Source organism: Macaca mulatta, chromosome 2 (genome assembly GCF_049350105.2).
Source record: "Macaca mulatta isolate MMU2019108-1 chromosome 2, T2T-MMU8v2.0, whole genome shotgun sequence".
NCBI lineage: Eukaryota > Metazoa > Chordata > Mammalia > Primates > Cercopithecidae > Macaca > Macaca mulatta.
The window spans coordinates 64198406-64219793 of NC_133407.1; the positions used below are offsets into that span (position 1 = coordinate 64198406).

At 40.7% G+C, this 21388-nt stretch overlaps 1 protein-coding gene across 2 annotated transcripts in view; it reads left to right on the forward strand.

The window, feature by feature from the left end:
• Window positions 1-21388, forward strand: part of PPM1L (protein phosphatase, Mg2+/Mn2+ dependent 1L) — a 306752-nt gene that overhangs the window by 279110 nt on the left and 6254 nt on the right. For both annotated transcript variants that reach the window (XM_015131708.3, XM_077991623.1), the window contains exon 3: window positions 20800-20961. In XM_015131708.3, coding sequence (XP_014987194.1) covers window positions 20800-20961 — 162 coding nt within the window. The remainder of the gene's footprint in view (window positions 1-20799; window positions 20962-21388) is intronic.

Consider the following 21388-nt stretch of genomic DNA (forward strand, 5'->3'; position numbering starts at 1 on the left):
ATATTTTAAATGATAACAAAAAGCTTCTTCCATGTGGCAAATTTAGATAGAAAGCATTGAATGAACCTGCTTCCCATCTGCTGTTCAAACTGGAGCCTGAATCAAATAAACTTCTCCAAATAAATGCTACAATCCTGATTTCTGCAAGCCTTTGGGCTTTTAAACCTTGGTGGTCCTATCTCAGGCAACGTATACCCTCTTTGGAAACTGGATATAAATCTACCGGGTTTGGATGTGGAATGAGTTGGTCATTCCATTTGTGTGCTCTCTCTAAGGCGATGATAATTTGCCATGGTTCATGATCATAGTTTGAATAGTACTAGCTGGCCAAGTGCTGGTGCTTAGTGAAACACATACTTATATCTTTAGACACCCCTTTCCTTTCTTCTTTGACATGAAGCCATTTCTTTCAAGGAGTGACACTTAAGCCTTTTTTTAATTGAAATTTTAAGTGCAATACATAGTTTGATCATTCTGGCCTCAGAGATTTAATTCTTAAGTAGTGCTAAGACCTCTCCCACCTTTTAAAAAACTCACCTGGATGTCATTCAACCATTGTATCAAGGGACTGATATAACATGTGTACTTAATTAAAGATTCTTAAGGGTGGGTATTTTCCATTGCCATTAGTTAAAAATTTGCAAGCAAGAGCAACATGTTCCCTGACTCTCCATAAAGTTAAACATGCGAACTGAAAATAGAATGAGAGAAAATCAAGCATGGTTATTTACTTTCTACAGTGCTGTAATTGGGCACTATAGCATATGGCCAAAACCTTTACTATAATATAATTAATCACAAAATAATCCATATTTTTTTTTGTGAACATTCTAAAGTCAGAGTGGGAATTTGCTTCTTTTTTATGTTGAGGACTAAGCTCTCTCTCTTTTTTTTTTTTAACTTGCCCAAATTCCTATCTAAGGGGTCTGGGGAATCATACCGTAGAAACCATAAATTCTCATCAGATGGGTTTTATTCAACCCTATATATTGTGACTTATTTTCCAACCTGACTCTGGCATAACATTATAAGACAATTAAGAAAATCCAATTATTTTATCCCCAAAACATGTTTATTTGCCATATCTTGAAATGGCCCTGCAAAGCTGTCCTTTGTGGGGGACAATTTGCATCTGTAAAGGATCTCTGTTAACATACCTAGATCTGTCTCTTCCAGGCCCTTCCAATCCTAAAGAGATTACCTAAGAGTCTAGCACCTTTTAAAGATCTGAACAGGAAACATTTGTCATCTATTGTCTCTAAGGGCAGCCACTATAGAACTTCAAAGGAACCTTGGCCTCCACAATCTTTTATCTTAACCTGGACATTTTCTTTCTGTCAACTCCAGGTCTTTAGACAAACTCAACCAATGACAAACTCAACCAGTTGTCAACCAGAAAATGTTTAAATTTACCTATAGCCTGGAAGTGCCTCCCTCTACTGGCCCCGCCCTGGCTTTGAGTTGTCCTGCCTTTCTGAACCAAACCAATGTATTTCTTAAATGTATTTGATTGATGTGTCATGCCTCCCTAAAAGATATAAAACCAAGATGCACCCTGACCACCTTTGGCACATGTTCTCAGGACCTCCTGAGGGCTGTGTCATGGGCCATAGTCACTCATATTTGACTCAGAAAAATATTTTAGAGTTTGACTCTTTTTATCAACAATGTTTTCTTTCTAAACACAATTTTCTTAAATGGTGCCTGGATATCTATTAATATTTGCAATTTGGTAATGTTTAAAAGCTTTGACATTTCCTAATGTCAGAAATTTCCATATTGAGATTTGACATATATTTGGACTCACATAAAATTAGACATCCTAGTCATTGTTAAAAAATATTTTTAAATCTTTAAGTTAAGGAAGATAAAATCCCTTATATTCATTTACTTATTCAACTTCCCACCACCACCACACATACATATACATACTCATACACCACACATACACATACATACTCATACACCACACATACACATACATACTCATACACACCACACATACATATACATACTCATACATGCACACATACATATACATACTCATACACCACACATACACATACATACTCATATACGCACACATACATACACATACTCATACACCACACATACTTATACATACTCATACACGCACACAATTCAAACCTTCCTCCCCACCACCCTTGGCTAACTCCCCATTCATCAGTCAAAACTCAACTCAAATAGCTCCTCCTTGTATCACAGCAGGCTGGTTTCTGTGCTTGGTTCTGTCAACTTCAACTATAATAGAACTGTTGTTGTTCTATTCTTCCCTCTTTGGCCTCCCATTAAGCTGTCACTTCTTTACCTGAAGTTCTTTTGTTTCTGAGTTCACAACACTACCAGAATTCCTGGCATAGCAGAAAGTGCTTGTTAAATGCCTGCTGAATGAATGAATAACTTCAGCCACCAGGCTAGCGAGCGGATGAGTTCAGAGGCTATATAAACAACATTCATAGGCTCAGCCAGAATCTTGTTCCAGCCAGAGCAGCAGAAGCCCAGAAAGTCAGGGACAATGCCACCCTGGGGCTTATAAGTCCTTCAGGGGCTACACAAGGCCAGACCAACTCAGGAAACCACCTGCGAAGGTGCCCTCCCTCCCTGGTTCCATGCTGCCTGGCAGTTTTGTGCGGTCTGTGGGCCTAGACCAATTCAAAGTGAAGGAGTTCTCTGAAAACCTAAAAACATTGTGTTTTTTTTCAAGTCAGAGGTTGACTTCATTACATTTGCCTGGAAAATAGACTGGTAACAAGTGAAAAACTACCTGAAGAAGCCAGTTCAACTTGGGGTGGATCCAAAAGGGCAGTGGGGCCGTGAGAAGCTTCATTTCTTAGCAGTCAACCGGAGGCAGTTTCCAGGGGTCCTGGGAGGAGGGTTTCGATAAGTGGAAGTTGTGCCCCTTGAAGTGCTCTTATTTTTCGGTTTAAAAGATGCCTCCTGCCATCCACATATTATGCACTTGGGGATTTCAACCTACTTAGAGCATAGTCTTCCCTATTTAATCATAGACTCTCCTCATTCTTAACTGATGTGGCCAGCTTCTTTATCTGTTTTGTTCACATGGTGTTCATTTAAACCTCAAGTGTTCATTTAAACCTTTGGGACTGTAACTGCTAAAGCTCTTTTCACATGTGGAAATATATGAGCCTTCAAGTTTCGGTTAACAGATGCTTGAGCCAGCAGCCTGGAATATGCCCCAGTTCTAGGGTGGTACCCAGAGTACTGGGCTGAGCAGCTGAAATGCAGCTTAAGTTCCGGTTTCATTGCAAATCACCCACCAATGTTGAATTGGTTTCTTAGTCCCTGAGCCTGTTGCCTTATTTGATGAATAAAAATTAGTAATATAATTCAGGACCCTTGGAAGAAGTGTTTGATATCACTTTGCTAACTCTGAAGACTCTCCAGTTCTGTCTCTGATGCACTGGAAACATTGCTTTCTAAATACCCTAAGAGCCCCTTCCAGCAGGAGATTGGCCTCAGGGTGCTGGGAGACATGTATCTGGTGGTGTTTCTAAAGTGATCAGCTCCCCCTCCTCACTTTATCCCTTGGGCTTGTAACTTTCTTGTTTCTGGCCTCCAAGGAAATCACATCTTCCAGCTCAGCCATGAATTCAAAAAACAGTTAAAAATATTTTATACCTCATTTGTATGCTGTACCAGAAAGATTTCTTTGAATATCTCATTTGTATATTGCTCTGTATATATTTTTGAGACCGAGTCTTGCTCTGTTGCCTAGGCTGGAGTGCAGTGGTGCGATCTTGGCTCACGGCAACCTGCGCCTCCCGGGTTCAAGCAATTCTCCTGCCTCAGCCTCCTAAGTAGCTGGGATTACAGGCGTGTATCACCACGCCCAGCTAATTTTTGTATTTTTAGTAGAGATGAGGTTACACCATGTTGGCCAGGCTGGTCTCAAACTCCTGACCTCAAATGATTCACCCACCTCAGCCTCCCAAAGTGCTGGGATTATATGTGTGAGCCACTGCACCTGGCCTGCCCTGTATTTTTTTTTCCAGTGGAAGCAAATACAGGTTGAGCATTGCAAATTCAAAATCTGAAATGTTCCAAAATTCAAAATTTTCTGAGAACCAGCAGGGTGCGGTAGCTCATGCCTGTAATCCCATCACTTTGGGAGGCTGAGGCAGGCAGATCACTTGAGCCCAGGAGTTCGAGAACAGTCTGGGCAACATGGTGAGATCTCATCTCTCCAAAAAATACAAAAATTAGATGGACACGGTGGCACACACCTCTAGTCCCACCTACCTGGGAAGCTGGGGTGGGAGGATCACTTGGGCCCAGGAGATCGAGGCTGCAGTGAGCCAGGATTTTGCCACTGTACTCTAGTCTGGGCAGCAAAGTGAGATCCTGTCTCAGGGGAAAAAAAAAAAAAAACCAAAACAGAAACAAAATCTTTCTGAGTACCAACATGATACTCAAAGGAAATGCTCACTGGAGCATTTTGGATTTTGGATTTTTGAATTTGGGATACCCAACCTGCATAAACTTTAAAGAATCCTTAAATAAAGCTATTTGCTGCCAAAGCTAACTGTCTCTTTGCCATACTCCTAATAAGGTTCTACATCTTGCAGAAATTTTTTAAAGCCTGATTTAGGGTGTCAGACCTGGGTTCAAAATCTTGGTCTTCTACTCAAAAGCAATGTGATATTGGTGAGCTTCTTATTCCATATCGGTGGAATGGGGTAGAGGGTAGTAGTAATAATCCCGTGTACCTTGCAGGATTTTTGTGAAACTGGATGAGGTCAGGTTTGCGTGAACAGCGAAGGGAGTGTCTAGCACATTGTAGCTGTTTAGTTAATAACATTTCCTATTGTGACTTGACATCTGGTTTGAGATTCTGGCATCCTGTAACTCTTCCTTCTCACCAGCCCTGCCCTCCATCAGCCTGGTCCCCTGTATCATGTGATACCCACTCAGTAACTGCCCGTAGCAGAAACAGACTCACCACCTGTTCTAGAGCTGGCTCTCCCTGGTCAAGGCTTCCCATGCAGCAGGTGTTTCATAATCACCCTGTTCCTGCTGCCCTCTATCGCTTTTCCCCTGACCTCCCTGGCTATCCCTTGTCCCTTCCTGGGCAAAAGCATCTAACCACATGGTATGGTGGTGTTACCTGAGTGTGGTGTCAGCGAACCCAGAGCTTTCCAAGCCTACCGATGATGAGTCTACGACCTGGCGTTCCCTGTTCCTTCTGATAGTGTTTTTTTCTCTCTCTGGAACTACATTGGCCAAAACGGAAAACAGGGAGGCAGTAAGGTTTATCAGTATTTCACTTGCATAGCCACAGTCTTCAGTGACTGAAATGACAGGTTGATGCAGTGAGGAAAATCAAACAACTATCAAAAAGTCCAGTCAAGTCATTGTGGACCATGACAAAAGACCCTCAGTAGGAGAGGAAAAAATGCCTAACACCAAGAAACATGAAGGTAAAAAGCACTGAATTTGGTAAAAGTGAAGTAATTTCTATAAATGAGTCATATTATATCTAGAAAATCAGGAAAATTTCAGAGAAGTTTTTTTTAAAAATTCAAATCAACTTTCAAAACTGATATCCTTTTTTCTTCTAATATCTTTTGCATATATTTGTATACACATTTCAAGTATTTATATGAATGAAATTGGAATATTTTATATCTAGTTCTTTTCAAGTAAAAATGCTAATGTAATATTTATTTTTAAATTTTATAAACAGTGTTTTATTTTTTACTTAAAATATGAGACTTTCTCATGACAATATATATTCTTCAGAAACACTATAATTAATGTCCTTATAACGCTTTCTTGTTTGGATAGTTAATAATGTATTTGTCATACTATAGCTACTCATTTTGGCTGTCTTCATTGTTTTGCTACTTTAAGTAATTCTGTGAGGTCAATCCTTGTACATAAAGCTCTGTTCAAATCTCTGATTATTTCCTTAGGATAAAATCCAAGAATTGGCATTATTATGTCAAAGAGCATAAACAAGTATTTTTTTTCTATTCTTTGTTTTGAAAGTGAATTACAAAGAAATCTTCTTTTGAAGGTTGCTCCTTTCATTTGGTTTTATTCTACAGATTGCTTCTTTACCTCCTTCTTTGTGTCAAGAACCATATTAAACTATGTGAATTCCTCTCTCTGCTGCATGTGTAAGAGAGAGTTGAGGTCTCACTTACTCCCAGCTCTCCTCTCCACCACCTACCTGCCATCTCCTCAGACTGAGACAAGTTCCCCTCTCTGCTATCACCCACACCCATACATCCAGGCTCTCTCTCTCATAGCACTGTCATAACATTTATCATGCTGAATTCTAAGTGTCTGTTAGATTTTATTTTGGCATTAGACACTAAGTGCCTTGGGGGTAAGGACTATATTTTATTTGTCTTTATTTCCCCAGAACACACCTAGTACTTTGTACATAGCAGGCACTGAATGAGGGAACAAGGAACACAGAACCATTTAGTCACCACACACACACACACACACACACACACGATCCTGTCCTATATTATTAAGTACAGGAGATAGAAGTGTGAGGGAGAAAGAGGGTCATCTTCATGAAGTAATATGCTTGTATTTTCTCAGATATAGATGCATAGATGAGATATCACTTTTTGATATGTGTCCAGATAGGCCAGATAGAATTAATATCAGGATTTTATCAGGTCATTGGGACTTCCTGGAAACATAGCTTTAGAGTCAGTTTTATAGTCTGCTGAGCCCAAAACAAGCTAGAGAATTAATAATATTATTGGATCAAATTGGCCCAAAATCTGATTAGGGGTTATTTATCCTACATCCACTTGATAGCCCAGTCTTTATTTTGTCCCTTTGAGTGAGGTTATAAGTGCCTGTGTTCTGTTTGGATGGAAAATATCATCTGGAAATGATTTATGAGTAACTGCAGAACCTGCCAATGGCATGCTTTACAAGGGCTTATTTCATTCACTTCCAGGTATATTCCATAATTTCCTGATTTTCTCAGGTTCTTTTTTGTAAATACCAAATTGAGCTTATGTTTTTGTCCCCCTTTTCCCCAGGGGCGATCTAAGTGTCAGGATGGTGTTACTGTCCTGGCATCTGCGGGGGTGACCCAGAGTCTCCATGACCTGTGGTCGGAAGGCCCACTCATTGGGGCGCTGAAGCTCCTGAGAGTGACTGTTCTCACTCAATGGGAGGCCAGCGGTTCTCCGCAGTTTTCTCTGCTTCACACTCTACTGTCCAGTTAGCTTCTCATTCAGCCATTGCCTCTCCATACTGGAGCAAAGGTTTATGATTTATTAGGCTATTCCCAGGAAAGCAAGTTCTAAGTCTTCTATGCTTTAAGCTCCACATAATTATTGGAGATCCTCACATCAATGACTCCCTCTTGTTTTCCTCTTTGTCTTCCTTGCATCTTACTCTACTCACACCCCTGCTGTCTGGCCAGCCTTACTCATCAGGGAGAGCAGGAAGAGAGTACTCATGGGCAGGAAAACTCACTGTTTGCTCCATCTTCATAGGCCTGGGATGTGGTCCAAAACCTTGGCTGATAGACCTGTAAGAATATTTTTATCTTGAGAATATTGTCACTTTGTGACTTTCCACAGTCTCCTTGAAATTCAAAAGCTAAGCATAACTATTTCTTTTTCTTTGCATTTCAGCCATAGCAATCCTAATGGTCCCTAGGACAATGAGTGTCTCAAGCTGAATGGAAGAGGGTCATATACATGCAAGGGAATGGGAACTTAATATCTCTAAATATCATCCTACCAACACATGTGTGTGTAAATAGATTGATAACTATATGGTCATTTATATAAGGATAACCTAATAATATCAAAGTACAGGTTCGTTTTTCATTAAAACTATAGGAAAGAGGGTTGATTCTACACCATGAACAAAAATGTTAAAGAAAGTGTACCGGATGCTTCAGGCTGTGCTTCTCATGTTCAATCTTCTTCTCCCCTTTTCCTCTCTCTGCTTTTCTCCTCTCTGCCTTTTATTGAAAGACAGATGCCCCTTGTAATAAGGCTATATTTCAGAAGTTCCTGTTATACCCCACACCCATAGCCCCATAGCATTCATAAAAAAAGCAGAGACCATACTTGTAATTTACTGGGAACCCTAAAAGAGAAGTGAGACCACTCACTGAAGAATCCTCAAATAACATGAAGACATGAAAAAATATAGCTGGTGCTTCTCTGGCTTATGTAGGAAGAATCAAAACAACCATGAAATTAATTTTATTTACCATTAAAAGATACTGGACTTAGAATTCATGTTGTGATTATGTAATTATAAATTAATTTCAGTAGCATTGTACAGTCTGAACGAAATGCCAGCAATAACTATGAGAAGTATGCTAATGAGTATCACAAAAGCTTGTCTGCTTGAATGTACCTCAAAATAGTCATGCCTAGAGAGTATATATGAAAGCTCCTGCACCAAGTGGACCTGCTGTGGTTTCCTAAGACTCTCCAATGCATGTGATCAGTTTACTAGGAAGCAGCTCTCTTTAATATGTTCATACTTAACAGAAAAGGAAGGACCAGAAGGGTGCCCATAGGCCGCACCCAAGTGTGAAATAAACACTAGTATTATAGCAATTGAAATGTGATGTTGAAGAACATTTCGATTTCAAAATAATATTCATGAGAATCAGATGACACATCTATACTTTAACTCTGGTGAAGTGTGAAAATTAAATGAATACTCCATCAGATTCTGAAAGCTTGAATTATGACCCCCACCTCCCTCACTAAAGAGATTGTTTTTCATATTTAGGGTGGCATACCTCATTTGTGGCAAAGATCTTTCTGGCACTGATACCCTGTTTCTCACTTTATTGTAGCCATCTTATTAATCACTGTGTCTGTTGGGGGAGGAGCCCAAGTATACCTAAATCTAAAATTAAACTATATAGCACTAGGGTTTAAAATAATAGAATTTGTCATCAAGATGACTGCCTCACATTCAGCCAGTGTCAAACTCAATAGTTGGTATGTTTGCTTATGCAAAAATATCAGAGAGGAAAGGAAAATTTTAATTTGTAATGGATCTATTTCTCATAAAATGTCATTCCTGCCACTCTGCTCTTTAGCGTGTGATGAGGGGAAGCTGAGGCAGCTTCTATTATATAGGAAGATCCAAGGAGGTGCCATTTTAGAGGACCTTGGGCCTCCACCCAGTCCAGGGGATTCACATGAGCCTCCCTGCATATATGGGCGTGTCCCATCACTGTTGTGTCTGCTTGGAAGCCCACAAAGATGGTTTGCTATCCTAGTACCTCAGGTATTGATGGAAGAAGGCCTTGGTGTGTTCTTAACAATATCCTTTGCCTTAGATATTTTGTTGTCAGTGTTTCATTCTTCCCGGTCAGGTTTTAGGGCTGCTACAAGTCTCTCCATGAAATAGAAACCCCCTAATGTGCTGTTCTGCTGAACTTCCTCATTGACTGACCTTGTTCTATGATGTCTTTCTTCCTGGGGCCAGTGGGTATGGGATAAAGCCTCCAAGCAGGGTTGCCCATATGGTTGTGTATGTTTGGATTACCCCACCGCTCTGGGAGGCACCATTCACACTGTGGTCATTGTTGATTTAAATATGTATTACAGCCATTTTATGGGGATGGTAGTAAAGGGTCTTGATGAAGACATACCTTTTTCTGGTTTGCACAAAAAAATTAAACACAAGGTAGCAATCGCCTGCCTTGACGTTGAAAGCAACACTCTGGCAACAGACTAGGTGGGTTCTGCCCCTTACTAGCTGTACGACCTTGGGCTAGTCACATAATCTCAGTTTTATCATCTGTAAGATAGGAATAATAATAGTACCTCATAGGCTATTAGGATTAAAGAAATTACAAATGCCACGGACTAAGTACACAGCCTGATGCATGGTGAATGCTCAGTATATGGCAGCTGTCACAATGTGGCCCATTTGTGTCCTTCCATATAGATAGATCGTTTCCTAATTTCCAATTACTTTCTACCAGTCCTCTCTTAACATAAAATAACTTTCAAGCCCATTACTACAAGACTCATTACAGTGGACCTATGGATTTGTGATTTGAATCGTAATTAGTATTAATTTAATAGCCTCTTGCACAGAGTTAGACTAATGTGTCAGGTGACACAGTCTTAGCCCAGCCACACACATTAATATGACTCTGATGAGGGCCTGCCTCTCAGCAAAGTCAGAGCAGGGGGTTCAAGGACTCAGGCAATAGACAAGAGAGAAAAGAAAGAAAGATAAAAGCTTACTGTTTATAGTGTTTTCCACACAGGGTATCATCCCTGACAAGTCTGTCTATGCCATGGCATTGATTATTAGAAGAAAGGCTCGTAAAAAGCTCTAGGCAGGTCAGATTTTGGCGGACCTGAAGATTATGCAGACAAGAGTAGGGGTCAGGGAGTCTTATCTGAGAGCTGCCAGGTACTTTATCTGTGTTTCAGGACAGGGCTGATCACAGTGTTGGCTGTGGAAGATGGAGGCTGGAAACCTCTGCTGACAGTGATCTTATCTTTCCCATGTGATACTTTCATTAATGACTGCCTTCACCTACTCTTTCGCCAGTATGTTGCACTCCAATATAATTTCTGTCCGTTATCAGGCCTTGATGTCATCTAGGCCCTGAAATTGTGTTATTGAACTAACATTCATTGTCAAACCTTTATGAGATAAACCTATTTTATTTCTCCTCATCCTATAAATGTGTTGATTCTCCCGTGCTGTGTATAATGAATGGCCCTTTTGCTGTTGCAATACCCTCACTGAAATCTTTGAAAAGTGTGTGTGCCTATCTCTCTGTGTCTCACCCCCTTTCTCCTCCTCCCTTTCCTTACCCCTTGCCACCCCTTCCTTACCCTCCCCAATCTGTCTCTGTCTTTCCTAAAGAACAAAAATGGCAATTTCCCTTATTCTCATAGAAAAGACTTTATGTCACAGGAGGGAGCTGCTATTAGCATAAGCAGCCTGGCATTGTGTGGGTGAGTGTCCACGTGCATTATCAAGCAAGGCTTATAAATCATGTTAATTCCACACAGCTTTCTCTACTCCATCCAGCTTCCTATCCCTACCCCAACAACATAATAAGTGACGTCACTTACTTAAGAAAATGTTGCACTAAGGTGGATTTTCATAAAATAAGGATTTTCAGGACTCCAATTTTAAAACCATACCTGTGTGCCTACAGAAAGTTCGAGGGGGGCAAGGGAATGAGGATCTTGATTGGCACCTAAGGCAGAATGTTTCCACTGAGGAGAAGGATTGGGTGGTATTACTTAGAGATGCAGCAAGGCAGTGCAGGGAGAGCCTAAAAGCAGCTGAGGCTCTCATGTCACCCAGACACTGATGAATAGTCATTGATATTTGAATCTGAATCTGAATGTGTACTATCAAAATGGCTGCTGTCATCATTGTTACCACTATTCCTCTGAGTCCTTTTCCATCTCTTCCATCTAACTCTTTGTAACAGGATTGTTAGTTCTATATTTTGTTTTATATATTGCATACTTTGCTTAATGCAGTAAATATGCTCCTGAAACATTGTGAATAAGTAAAACTTCACCTTACTGCAACATTTAAATAACATTAAATTCATCTGAATACAGAAAAATTTATAAAGAAGAAAACAAAAAATCCAAAATCCTATCACCTAGATAGCCCCGTTAATATTTTTAAAAATAAGAATATGTGTGTGGACATGGTTAGAGTGTCTATATTTGCATAGTATAAGGGGTAAATTATACAAGTAGTACAATTAATAGGTATAAATTGAAAAGCACCCACATTTCTTCCACTCCCACTCCAATCCTTAGCCCCTCCCTCAGCATTATGAGTCTGTGCAGTGTACAAAGCACTCTTATAAGAATATGGCAATGGGCTGGGCATGGTGGCTCACGCTTGTAATCCCAGCACTTTGGGAGGCCGAGGTGGGCAGATGACCTGAGGTCAGGAGTTTGAGACCAACCTGGACAACATGGTGAAACCCCGTCTCTACTAAAAATACAAAAATTAGTGGGCATGGTGGTGCACGCCTTGTAATCCCAGCTACTTTGGAGGCTGAGGCAGGAGAATCATTTGAACCCAGGAGGCAGGCGTTGCAGTGAGCCAAGATCGCGCCACTGCACTACAGCCCAGGCAACAAGAGCGAACCTCCATCTCAAAAAAAATAAAAAAGAATACAGCAATGAATAAGGCATCTCCCTGGCCCTAAAAGGGACTTTCAGCCTAACGGGTCAAAGAATCATAAATAAGGCATATAAATAGCATGATATGTGTGATGTACAGTAAGTTGGCAGCTGGGCAGCCATGAGATGTGATGCAAATGTTACCCTCAGCTGCTCTAGGTCTCTATTGTGATTTCTTCCCTCCTTTGCCTCACCTAACTAGCCAGGTGACCTTAAACAAATACCTGAGCTGTCTGTACCCAATTTATGCATGTATAAGGTCGATGTGATCATTCCTCCCTGTCTGATGAGCTTTGAGAACTGAGTGCCAGAATGGGTAAGAAAACACTTCACAACTCATAAAACAGACCAGAAGTGTAAGATTTCATTGTCATCTTTATTGTTATACAAAGGGGTACTATGAAGAATCATAGTAATCTTGGGCTTTAATTTAATAGAAAGCCCGGGAGCACAGGGTCACCAACAACCCGGATTTGACCAACAGCTGCCTTTTGCTTGGCTTGTACTGCTTTTTAAGATAAAAGTTGCCAACGTTTAAAAATCAGGAGAGTTCATACAAAAACGACTTCCCTTGAAAAATCGGAGGAAACATTCCCAGTGCACCTGCATTCCTACACAGCAACCATTTTCATTGCTGAGGAACTGCTTTCCCCTGAGCACGTGTTCTCTGGTTTGTTACAAGTCCCCCGCTCCCTTTTGTAGCCCCAACACTGAAACCTGATGTCAGTTTCACTTGTCATCATGCTTGCCCTTCCTTAGAGCCGAAAAATGTTTTAGAACCCAGGTTCCCATCAAAAGTAGCAGGGTAAAGCTACGCCAAGAAGGCCAAGATTTTTTCTTACACCTGACCTGAAAGGATTGGAGTTTGCAATTTCAATTTAAGACCTGCAGAGTATTCAAGCTGAAAGGGGCCTGGAGGTTAACTAATCCAAGCCTCTTGTTTTTAAGTTCCAGAGAGGTTAAGTATATAATATAAATAAAATGTTTAGCATTATAATAAAATACTTAAGTAGTAGGGACCATCATTTTCTTTTCTTTTCTTTTTTTTTTTTTTTTTTTTTTTTTGAGACAGAGTCTCACTCTTTCAGCCAGGCTGGAGTGCAGTGGCACTATCTTGACTCACTGCAACCTTTGTCTCCCAGGCTCAAGCAATTCTTCTGCCTCAGCCTCCCGAGTAGCTGGGATTACAGGCATGTGCCACTACCCCCGGCTAATTTTTGTATTTTTAGTAGAGACAGGGTTTCACCATGTTGTCCAGGCTGGTCTCGAACTCTTATCCTCAGGTAATCCGCCTGCTTCAGCCTCCCAAAATGCTGGGATTACAGGTGTGAGCCAGCACACCCCGCCCATCATTTTCATTATCACTAAAGTGACAATTTGGGATTCCCAGGTTTTTTAGTCATTTACTCATTCAGTACATATGCATTGAGCAATGTGATCATGGATAAGACACTTGAGGTTTCATGGAAAAGAAACTGTTTTTATCATAGTGCTTTGTACACTACACAGACTCATAATGCTGGGGGAGGGGCTGAGGATTGGGGTGGGCATGAAGGATAAGACATTTGAGGTTTCTGAGTCCCATTTTCCTCATCTGCTTAGAGGGAGAATACTGGCCCTCCCTACCCTGAATGTTTGAAAATCAATTGCAAGTGTTTGTGAGCCACTTAGTAGAGTTTATAGTACTGAATGAATCATTATTACAACTTTGTTAGGAATTTAACTGAGAAAGTTTTAAAACTATTTATAACGAGGAGTTTAAAAGATGTCTGAGATACCCCAAGTTACATAATCCTCATTAGGATTTACAGTTTTCTCAAGCTCTACTTGTCAAATGAATTAATTGTCTAATATTATCCAACCAAAATATTTAGTTTATAATAACTTTTTTGTGTATTGTTACTTAGTCTGCATTCCAGAAATTAAATCAGAGGGGAGAATGTTGGTTTACAGGAATAGACTGATACATAATTTGCATTTGTGTGTCTTCCCTATTAGGCCAACACAAAAACATGCCCATTTTGCTGAAGTACATATTGAGTTCAGAAGCAGACACAGATGGTCCTCATAATGACCATTGTGATGTACCTTTATTGCTTCACAAAGTGCCATGGCTTTGGGTGGTGTGGTGAGGATGGAAGCCCTACCCATGTGTTGTTTGCACTGGACCAGAATCCTGGATGGAGGAAAGAACTTGGGACATACCTGGGCCAGAAGTTCTCTCCACCTACCAGGAGTGAGCATGTGAGCATGAGCTGTACATGTACGGGAGGGTCATCATGTTTTCATCAGTGTGTAAAGTGTATTTTGCTACATCTGATAGCTCCTTGTATGGCAGTAGCTGGACGATGGTGTTGTCCATTGTGGTACTGAACTGGGCTCAACTGTCAGAGCAAGACTTTAGGAGCTTAGCATTATGTCAGGTCAGGACATTATGTGTGAATGCTTATTCACTCATCTATTAATTTGTTTATTTAGCAAATGTTGGGTGCTTTTGATATTCTAGACATCAGCATTATGGTGGGAAAATCCAAAACTTCTGATACGGTTAGGATCTGTGTCCCTGCCCAAATCTCATGTCAAATTGTAATCTCCATTGTTGGAAGTGGGGCCTGGTGGAAGGTGATTGGATCATGGGGGCGGTTTCTCATGAATGATTTATCACCGTCCTTCTTGGTGCTGTTCTTGTGAGATCTGGTTGTTTAAAAGTGTACTGCACCTCCTTCCTCCTGCTCCAGCTATGTGAAGGGCCTCATGCCTCCTTTGCCTCCTGCCATGATTGGAAGCTTATTGAGGCCTCCCCAGAAGCAGAAGCCACTATGCTTCCAGTACAGCCTTGAGAATCATAAGCCAATTAAACCTGTTTTCTTTGTAAATTACCCAGTCTCAGGTATTTCTTTATAGCAGTGTGAGAATGGACTAATGTATCTTGTGAAGTTTATATTCTAAAGGGGAAGACTGACACTAAATAAATAAATAGTCTAAATAAATAAGCAAGATATCTACATAATTGTGTGTTGTAAGGGCAGTAAGCAAAACAATGAGGAAATACAATCCCTGTCAGAAAAGGCCTCTCTGAAGATGTCACACTTGGGCTACAACATCTTCATATGGGTCAGTCAGCCAATGTCAAGCACAGGAGAACATGTCGGGCAGAGAGAACAGCGAGTACAAAAGCCCAAAGATGACAAAAAGGTTGGCATGTATGGGCAACAGGAGGGAGGCCTTGAGCAAGGAAGGGAGTGATGTGACATGATATTAGACAAATTAGCTAGGGGCCAGGTCATGCAGGACTTGCCACCATTGTTTCTCACCTGGACTACTGAAATAGCCCAGGGGCTAAAATGACAGTGGTTGGGACTGGAGTCAATGCAGTGAGAACAAGAGAACTGGAAGGGTTTAAGAGATATTTTAGAGGTAAGAGTAACAGAACTTAATGATGGACTGAATGTCAGGAAATAGGAAAAGAGAAAAAGCCAGGATGATTCTTAGGTTCTGGCTTGAGCAATGGATGGATTATGGTGCCATTTTCTGAGGCTTAAAAGTCAAATAATTTGCCAGACCTCACTTAGCTAGGACATTGAAGTCTAGTCCATGTGAATTCACCATTTTTTTTTTTTTTTTTTTTTTAGCCTTTTGGTTTTTTTTAAACCTGTGAGATAAGGTTATTAGGTGAAATTTTCAAGATCTCTTTCAGATTTGCAGTTAAGTTCTCATCTAGATTAAATCGTTAATATAGAAATATCCTGAGGTTCAGAATTAAGTAACATTGTCAGGCCCTGGTATTTTTGATAAATACAGTGCTATGATGGAATAAATATTTTATCTCAGAACTAATAGCCAGAATCTTGCAAGTGTTTTGTCTCAAGTATAAAAAAGGAAATGATTTTTTCATTTTCTCTTGGGCATAATATCTTTTCTGGAGTTTCCCAGTAACAAGCAATTCGTTCTGTCAAGCAAGATTAGATTGTAAGCTGTCTGTTACAATCCTAAGCTAAAACTGCAAAGCCCAAACAATAAGCTGGTTTTGGTGTCCTGGTTTGTTTCAGATCATTCTTAAGCCTCCCACCCCGGTGCTCAGCCTTGCTTTCCACATATTATTTCTCCAGAACCACACACATCTCACCCAGGATGGGGGCAGGTTTCCTCTGTAGAGAGAGGAATGGAGACATTTCAGTAATTCAGAATATATCTATAACTCATAACCCTGCTATCTGGGGCTCACCCATTTTGGCCAGGTCTAAGATTCTGTTGCTAACATAGGCAGTATAGTGCTGAAAACTTCACCATGAGGTAGATCTTAATTTACCCACAGAAACAGTGGGATTTGTTTGTGACAAAGGTGGGTCATAAATCTTAAGTATATTCAATAGCGTGTGAGTACAGCTGGCCCTTCATGTCCATGGGTTCTGCATTTGTGGATTCAACCACAGATCAAAAATATTTTTAAAGCAATAAAAAACAATATAACAATAATACAAATTAAAAAATAATATAACAACTATTTAAATAGCATTTACATTGTAGATTATAAGTAATCTAGAGATGATTTAAAGTATACAAGAGGATGTGCATAGGTTATATGCAAATACTAAGCCATTTTATATAAGGGACTTGGCCACCCATGGATTTTGCTATCTGTAGGGAGTACTAGAACCAATCCCCAGCAGATACCAAGGGACAACTGTATAGCTGAACAACCACACTCTAAATCTCTCACCAAATTCAGATATTACAGGGAACAACAAAAAAAATTCAACTCAAAAAGTCTCAAACAAGAAAGGCATTTATTGTCTCATAGAACAAGGACAGGGCAGTTCTAGGGTGGTTCAGCAGTTCCCTGATATTCTCCGGGACTCAGGCTCTTTACTGTTTACCTCTGTGCTCTACAGTCCTGCACTTGTTGCCATGACCCTAAGGGATATCCCTTCATAGCTGCACGATGGCTGCCACACGTCTGGGAAACACATAGGCTAGCACTGGGCCAAACAAACAGTTATTGTCTGCTCTGTGTCTCTTTTAGTGGGGGGGGGTGGATGCCTTTCTCAGAAGCACCCAGCAGACTTTTTTGAGTCCTTGTCCATGGAATGCCCAGTTTCGCCCATCTAGATATAAGGGTATTATCCTAAACTTTTCCCCTCATCCTTTATTCTTCTCAGTTTCTATGACTGATCCATTCTGGTTTTTAAAAACCTGTCACAGGAGCTGGGCACAGTGTTTCACACCTGTAATCCCAGCACTTTAGAAGGCCAGCAGGAGGATCACTTGAGGCCAGAAGTTCAAAACTAGTCTAGGCAATATAGTGAGAACCCATCTCTAAAAATAAAAAATAAGAACCTATCACATATCCTCTGTCCCTATATTTACTACATTAATTCAGATCCTCATTAACTCCACCTGTTCTCACTGCTCCCAATTTATCTATCTTCTGCATTGCCCCTGGAATCATCTTTTAAAACATGAATCTCATTGTGTCACTATCCTGCTTAAAACCCTTCAGTGATTCTTAATCACAAAATATGGGACTAAATTTTATTTTATTTTTCTAGCTGCAAGAATGACTCCTTCTCCCTTGTTTGAAAAGAAATCTTGCATGGCAGCTCACTTGTTAGCTGTTAACAGGTGGAAGTAGAGCTGTCCTAGTTGAAATGTGGCTGGAGAAGTGGCCTTTAACTCAGCCAGCTGGATTCCTCCCCTTCCCTCTCATGGAGGCCCTAAAGCCTTTCCTTGGATCCCCTGGAGTACAAGCAAATGGAAATGCCTACTAGGCAGTTGGTGTACACCTCAGGAGTGTCAACCAGGCTAACTGCATAGACTTAGAAAGTGTGGAAGCCAAGGTCGGTGACACACTCACCCAAAAAGTACATTGTGAGAAGAGAGTCCTATAGAGAGAGGATTCCAAGAGTGATGCTGAAGTAATGCCTACAAGCCATGTAATATCCCATGAAGCAATCTTTCTGTTTTACCTTTCAAGACTGTGCCTTATTGGAGAATTTATGCTATGATTGTGTAGGACAATTTAACTCAATCAGATGCTTGAGGACAAAGTGAGGATATGTTGAATACCAAAATTTCAGTTTCCAGTATCAAAAAAACACTATCAAAAACTGAGAACAACAATTTCTAATTGTGCGGATTGTGCTTTTGCTTAATTTTCATTCTTATAGCTTTTTAAAAATTGTTTTGATAATCCATGAGATTAGTCTTTTTTTTTCTCAAGGCCTTTTGTATTAGAAATCCTGCAGTAACCAACATTTCATGTGTTTCCATATCTGATCAAGGCATTTTTAGTTAAATAAGCTTAAGAATGGAATTTCAAGCAGAACTATAATAACTGATTATGATAGTTATTTTAATTATTCTCTCTGCTCTTGATATCAACTTGTATTTATTCTTTATGTCTATTTAAGAATTCAGTGTTGCTTTTTTTTTTTTTTTCTGTTGGTGGGAGTCTAAATTAGTTCAACCATTGTGGAAGACAGTGTGGCAATTTCTCAAGGATCTAGAACCAGAAATACCATTTGACCCAGCAATCTCATTACTGGGTATATACCCAGAGGATTATAAACCATTTTACTATAAAGACACATACATACATATGTTTATTGCAGCACTATTCACAATAGCAAAGACTTGAAACCAATCCAAATATCCATCAATTATAGACTGGATAAAGAAAATTTGGCACATTTACACCATGGAATACTATGCAGCCATAAAAAAGGATGAATTCATGTCCTTTGCAGGGACATGGATGAAGCCGGAAGCTATCATTCTCAGCAAACCTACACTGGAACAGAAAACCAAACACTGCATGTTCTCACTCATAAGTGGGAGTTGAACAATGAGAACATATGGGCACAGGGAGGGGAACATCAAACACCAGGGTCTGTCAGGGGCTGTGGGGCAAGGGGAGGGAGAGCATTGGGACAAATATCTAATGCATGCGGGGCTTAAAACCTAGATGACAAGTTGATGGGTAGAGCAAACCACCATGGCACATGTATACCTATGTAACAAACCTGCACATTCTGCACACATATCCCAGAACTTAGAGTAACATTTTTTAAAAAAGAATTCAGTTACTTATTTTTATTTTTATTTTTTTCAAGCCAGCACCATGGTGTGCACCTGTAGTCCCAGCTACTCCAGAGGCTGAGGTGGGGGAATTGCTTGAGCCAAGGAATTTGAGGTTTCAGTGAGCTATGATCACACCACTGCTCCCTAGCCTAGCTAACAGAGCAAGATCCCCTCTCTTAAAAAAAGACAAAAAAAATTCAGTCTTTTTTGTTGTGCCATGAAAACTAAAGAGCCATTTAGATACAGTTGACATTCTTGTTATGGAATATGACCTTAATGAGGAAGGAAACATTAATGAAGACTAATTAATGCATAATTTTTTTTTTTTTTTTTTTTTGAGACGGAGTCTCATGCTGTTGCCCAGGCTGGAGTGCAGTGGCGCGATCTCGGCTCACTGCAAGCTCCGCCTCCCGGGTTCCCGCCATTCTCCTGCCTCAGCCTCCTGAGTAGCTGGGACTACAGGCGCCCGCCACCGCGCCCGGCTAATTTTTTGTATTTTTAGTAGAGACGGGGTTTCACTGTGGTCTCGATCTCCTGACCTTGTGATCCGCCCGCCTCGGCCTCCCAAAGTGCTGGGATTACAGGCTTGAGCCACTGCGCCCGGCCTTAATGCATAATTTTAACAAGTAAGGGTGATATGTTTGAAGCTAGAGCTGAATGGGTTGTGCATTTCAGCAGATATTTGCATATTGAGTGACACTGTCAAAAAGGAAGAGGTGAACAGAAAGGAACTGGACAGGGCAGGCTCCAACTAGACCAGAATGTTCAACGCTATTTGCTTTTATCCATTCCCATTTCAAAAAGAATTTCAGGAGAGCTTGTCCTTTGTGTCTTGTGTGGGCTTCAGGCAAGGACATCTTCAATCTTGCTTCCTTCTGACTCAGACCACCCTCTCCCTAGGCTTTAGTTCCGTCATCACCAGAGCTTTTTCTGCTTCTGTCTTTATGGTCTGCCTCCATCACACCCTGGAGCTGACCTGTTTCTGGCCACCAGTCTTTGCTGTCAGACTTTGAATAGGCAAGCTCATCCTGCCCCGACATCACAACTTCCTCATGCTCCACAGGATTCAGCTGTTGGCATTTCTAGGCCCTCCTAGAAATGAGGAGCCCACCACACCGCCCCCATCCTTCCCACTTCCAACTGGCACTTCACAGAAACTCAGCACCAAGCAGAAGCCTAAAGTGTGTATCAGTTGACTGAAACTTCAAACTGATTTTGTTTCTCTCCTAATCCTTTTAAATATGATATGTGTTTAAGAGTAGCAGAGACAAAGTGATTTAGGAAAATTATAATGTTATCCTAGCCTATTTTAGTGACACTCTAATATGGTTAAGAAAATTGACTGTCAGATTTGATCATTGTTGTCGAAGCGAACAGCCGTCATTTTCATAGTGGCTGGAGTCAAATTCTCACCCAGCAATTTCTTCTCACCCAGAAGCAATTTTAATGACTGAAGAATCCAGTTACCACAAGAAGCAATGGAACCTGAACGCATTGCTGACCTCCCGCATTGTCTCTCTCTTCTGTTTTTAAGGCACAACGTGTTTGATTGCTCTGCTATCAGATAAAGACCTCACTGTGGCCAACGTGGGTGATTCGCGCGGGGTCCTGTGTGACAAAGATGGGAACGCTATTCCTTTGTCTCATGATCACAAGCCTTACCAGTTGAAGGAAAGAAAGAGGATAAAGAGAGCAGGTAAGCTTGTGAACACCTCCAAGAAATGTCTACTGTCTTGCTGGTGAACAAGGCGGCTTGCTTGGGGAGCTCCTGGATAAAATGTTCAGTTACCCGGTATTAGAGAGGCTGCTACTGTGGTAACTGAGATTAGACAGAGGCTGCTACTGAGGTAACTGAGATTAACTTTGTATCGTTGCCTATCAAATAAATGGCCACTAAATCTGTCCTTCATAGCCAAAGATTCCAAAAGAACTAAAAAGCCCATTACCAGTTTAAAGGCTAGTAAGATCTTTGGGCCCCTGGTCCTCACTTTTCTCTAGCCTGTTGCTATATGCTGCTTCCCTCGGAGCCACACCAAATTACTAATCATTCCTCAAAAGACCTTGTTTCCAATACCTCTGTGCCTTTGCAAGTGCTGTTCTGGGTGACAGTTACTTATCCCATA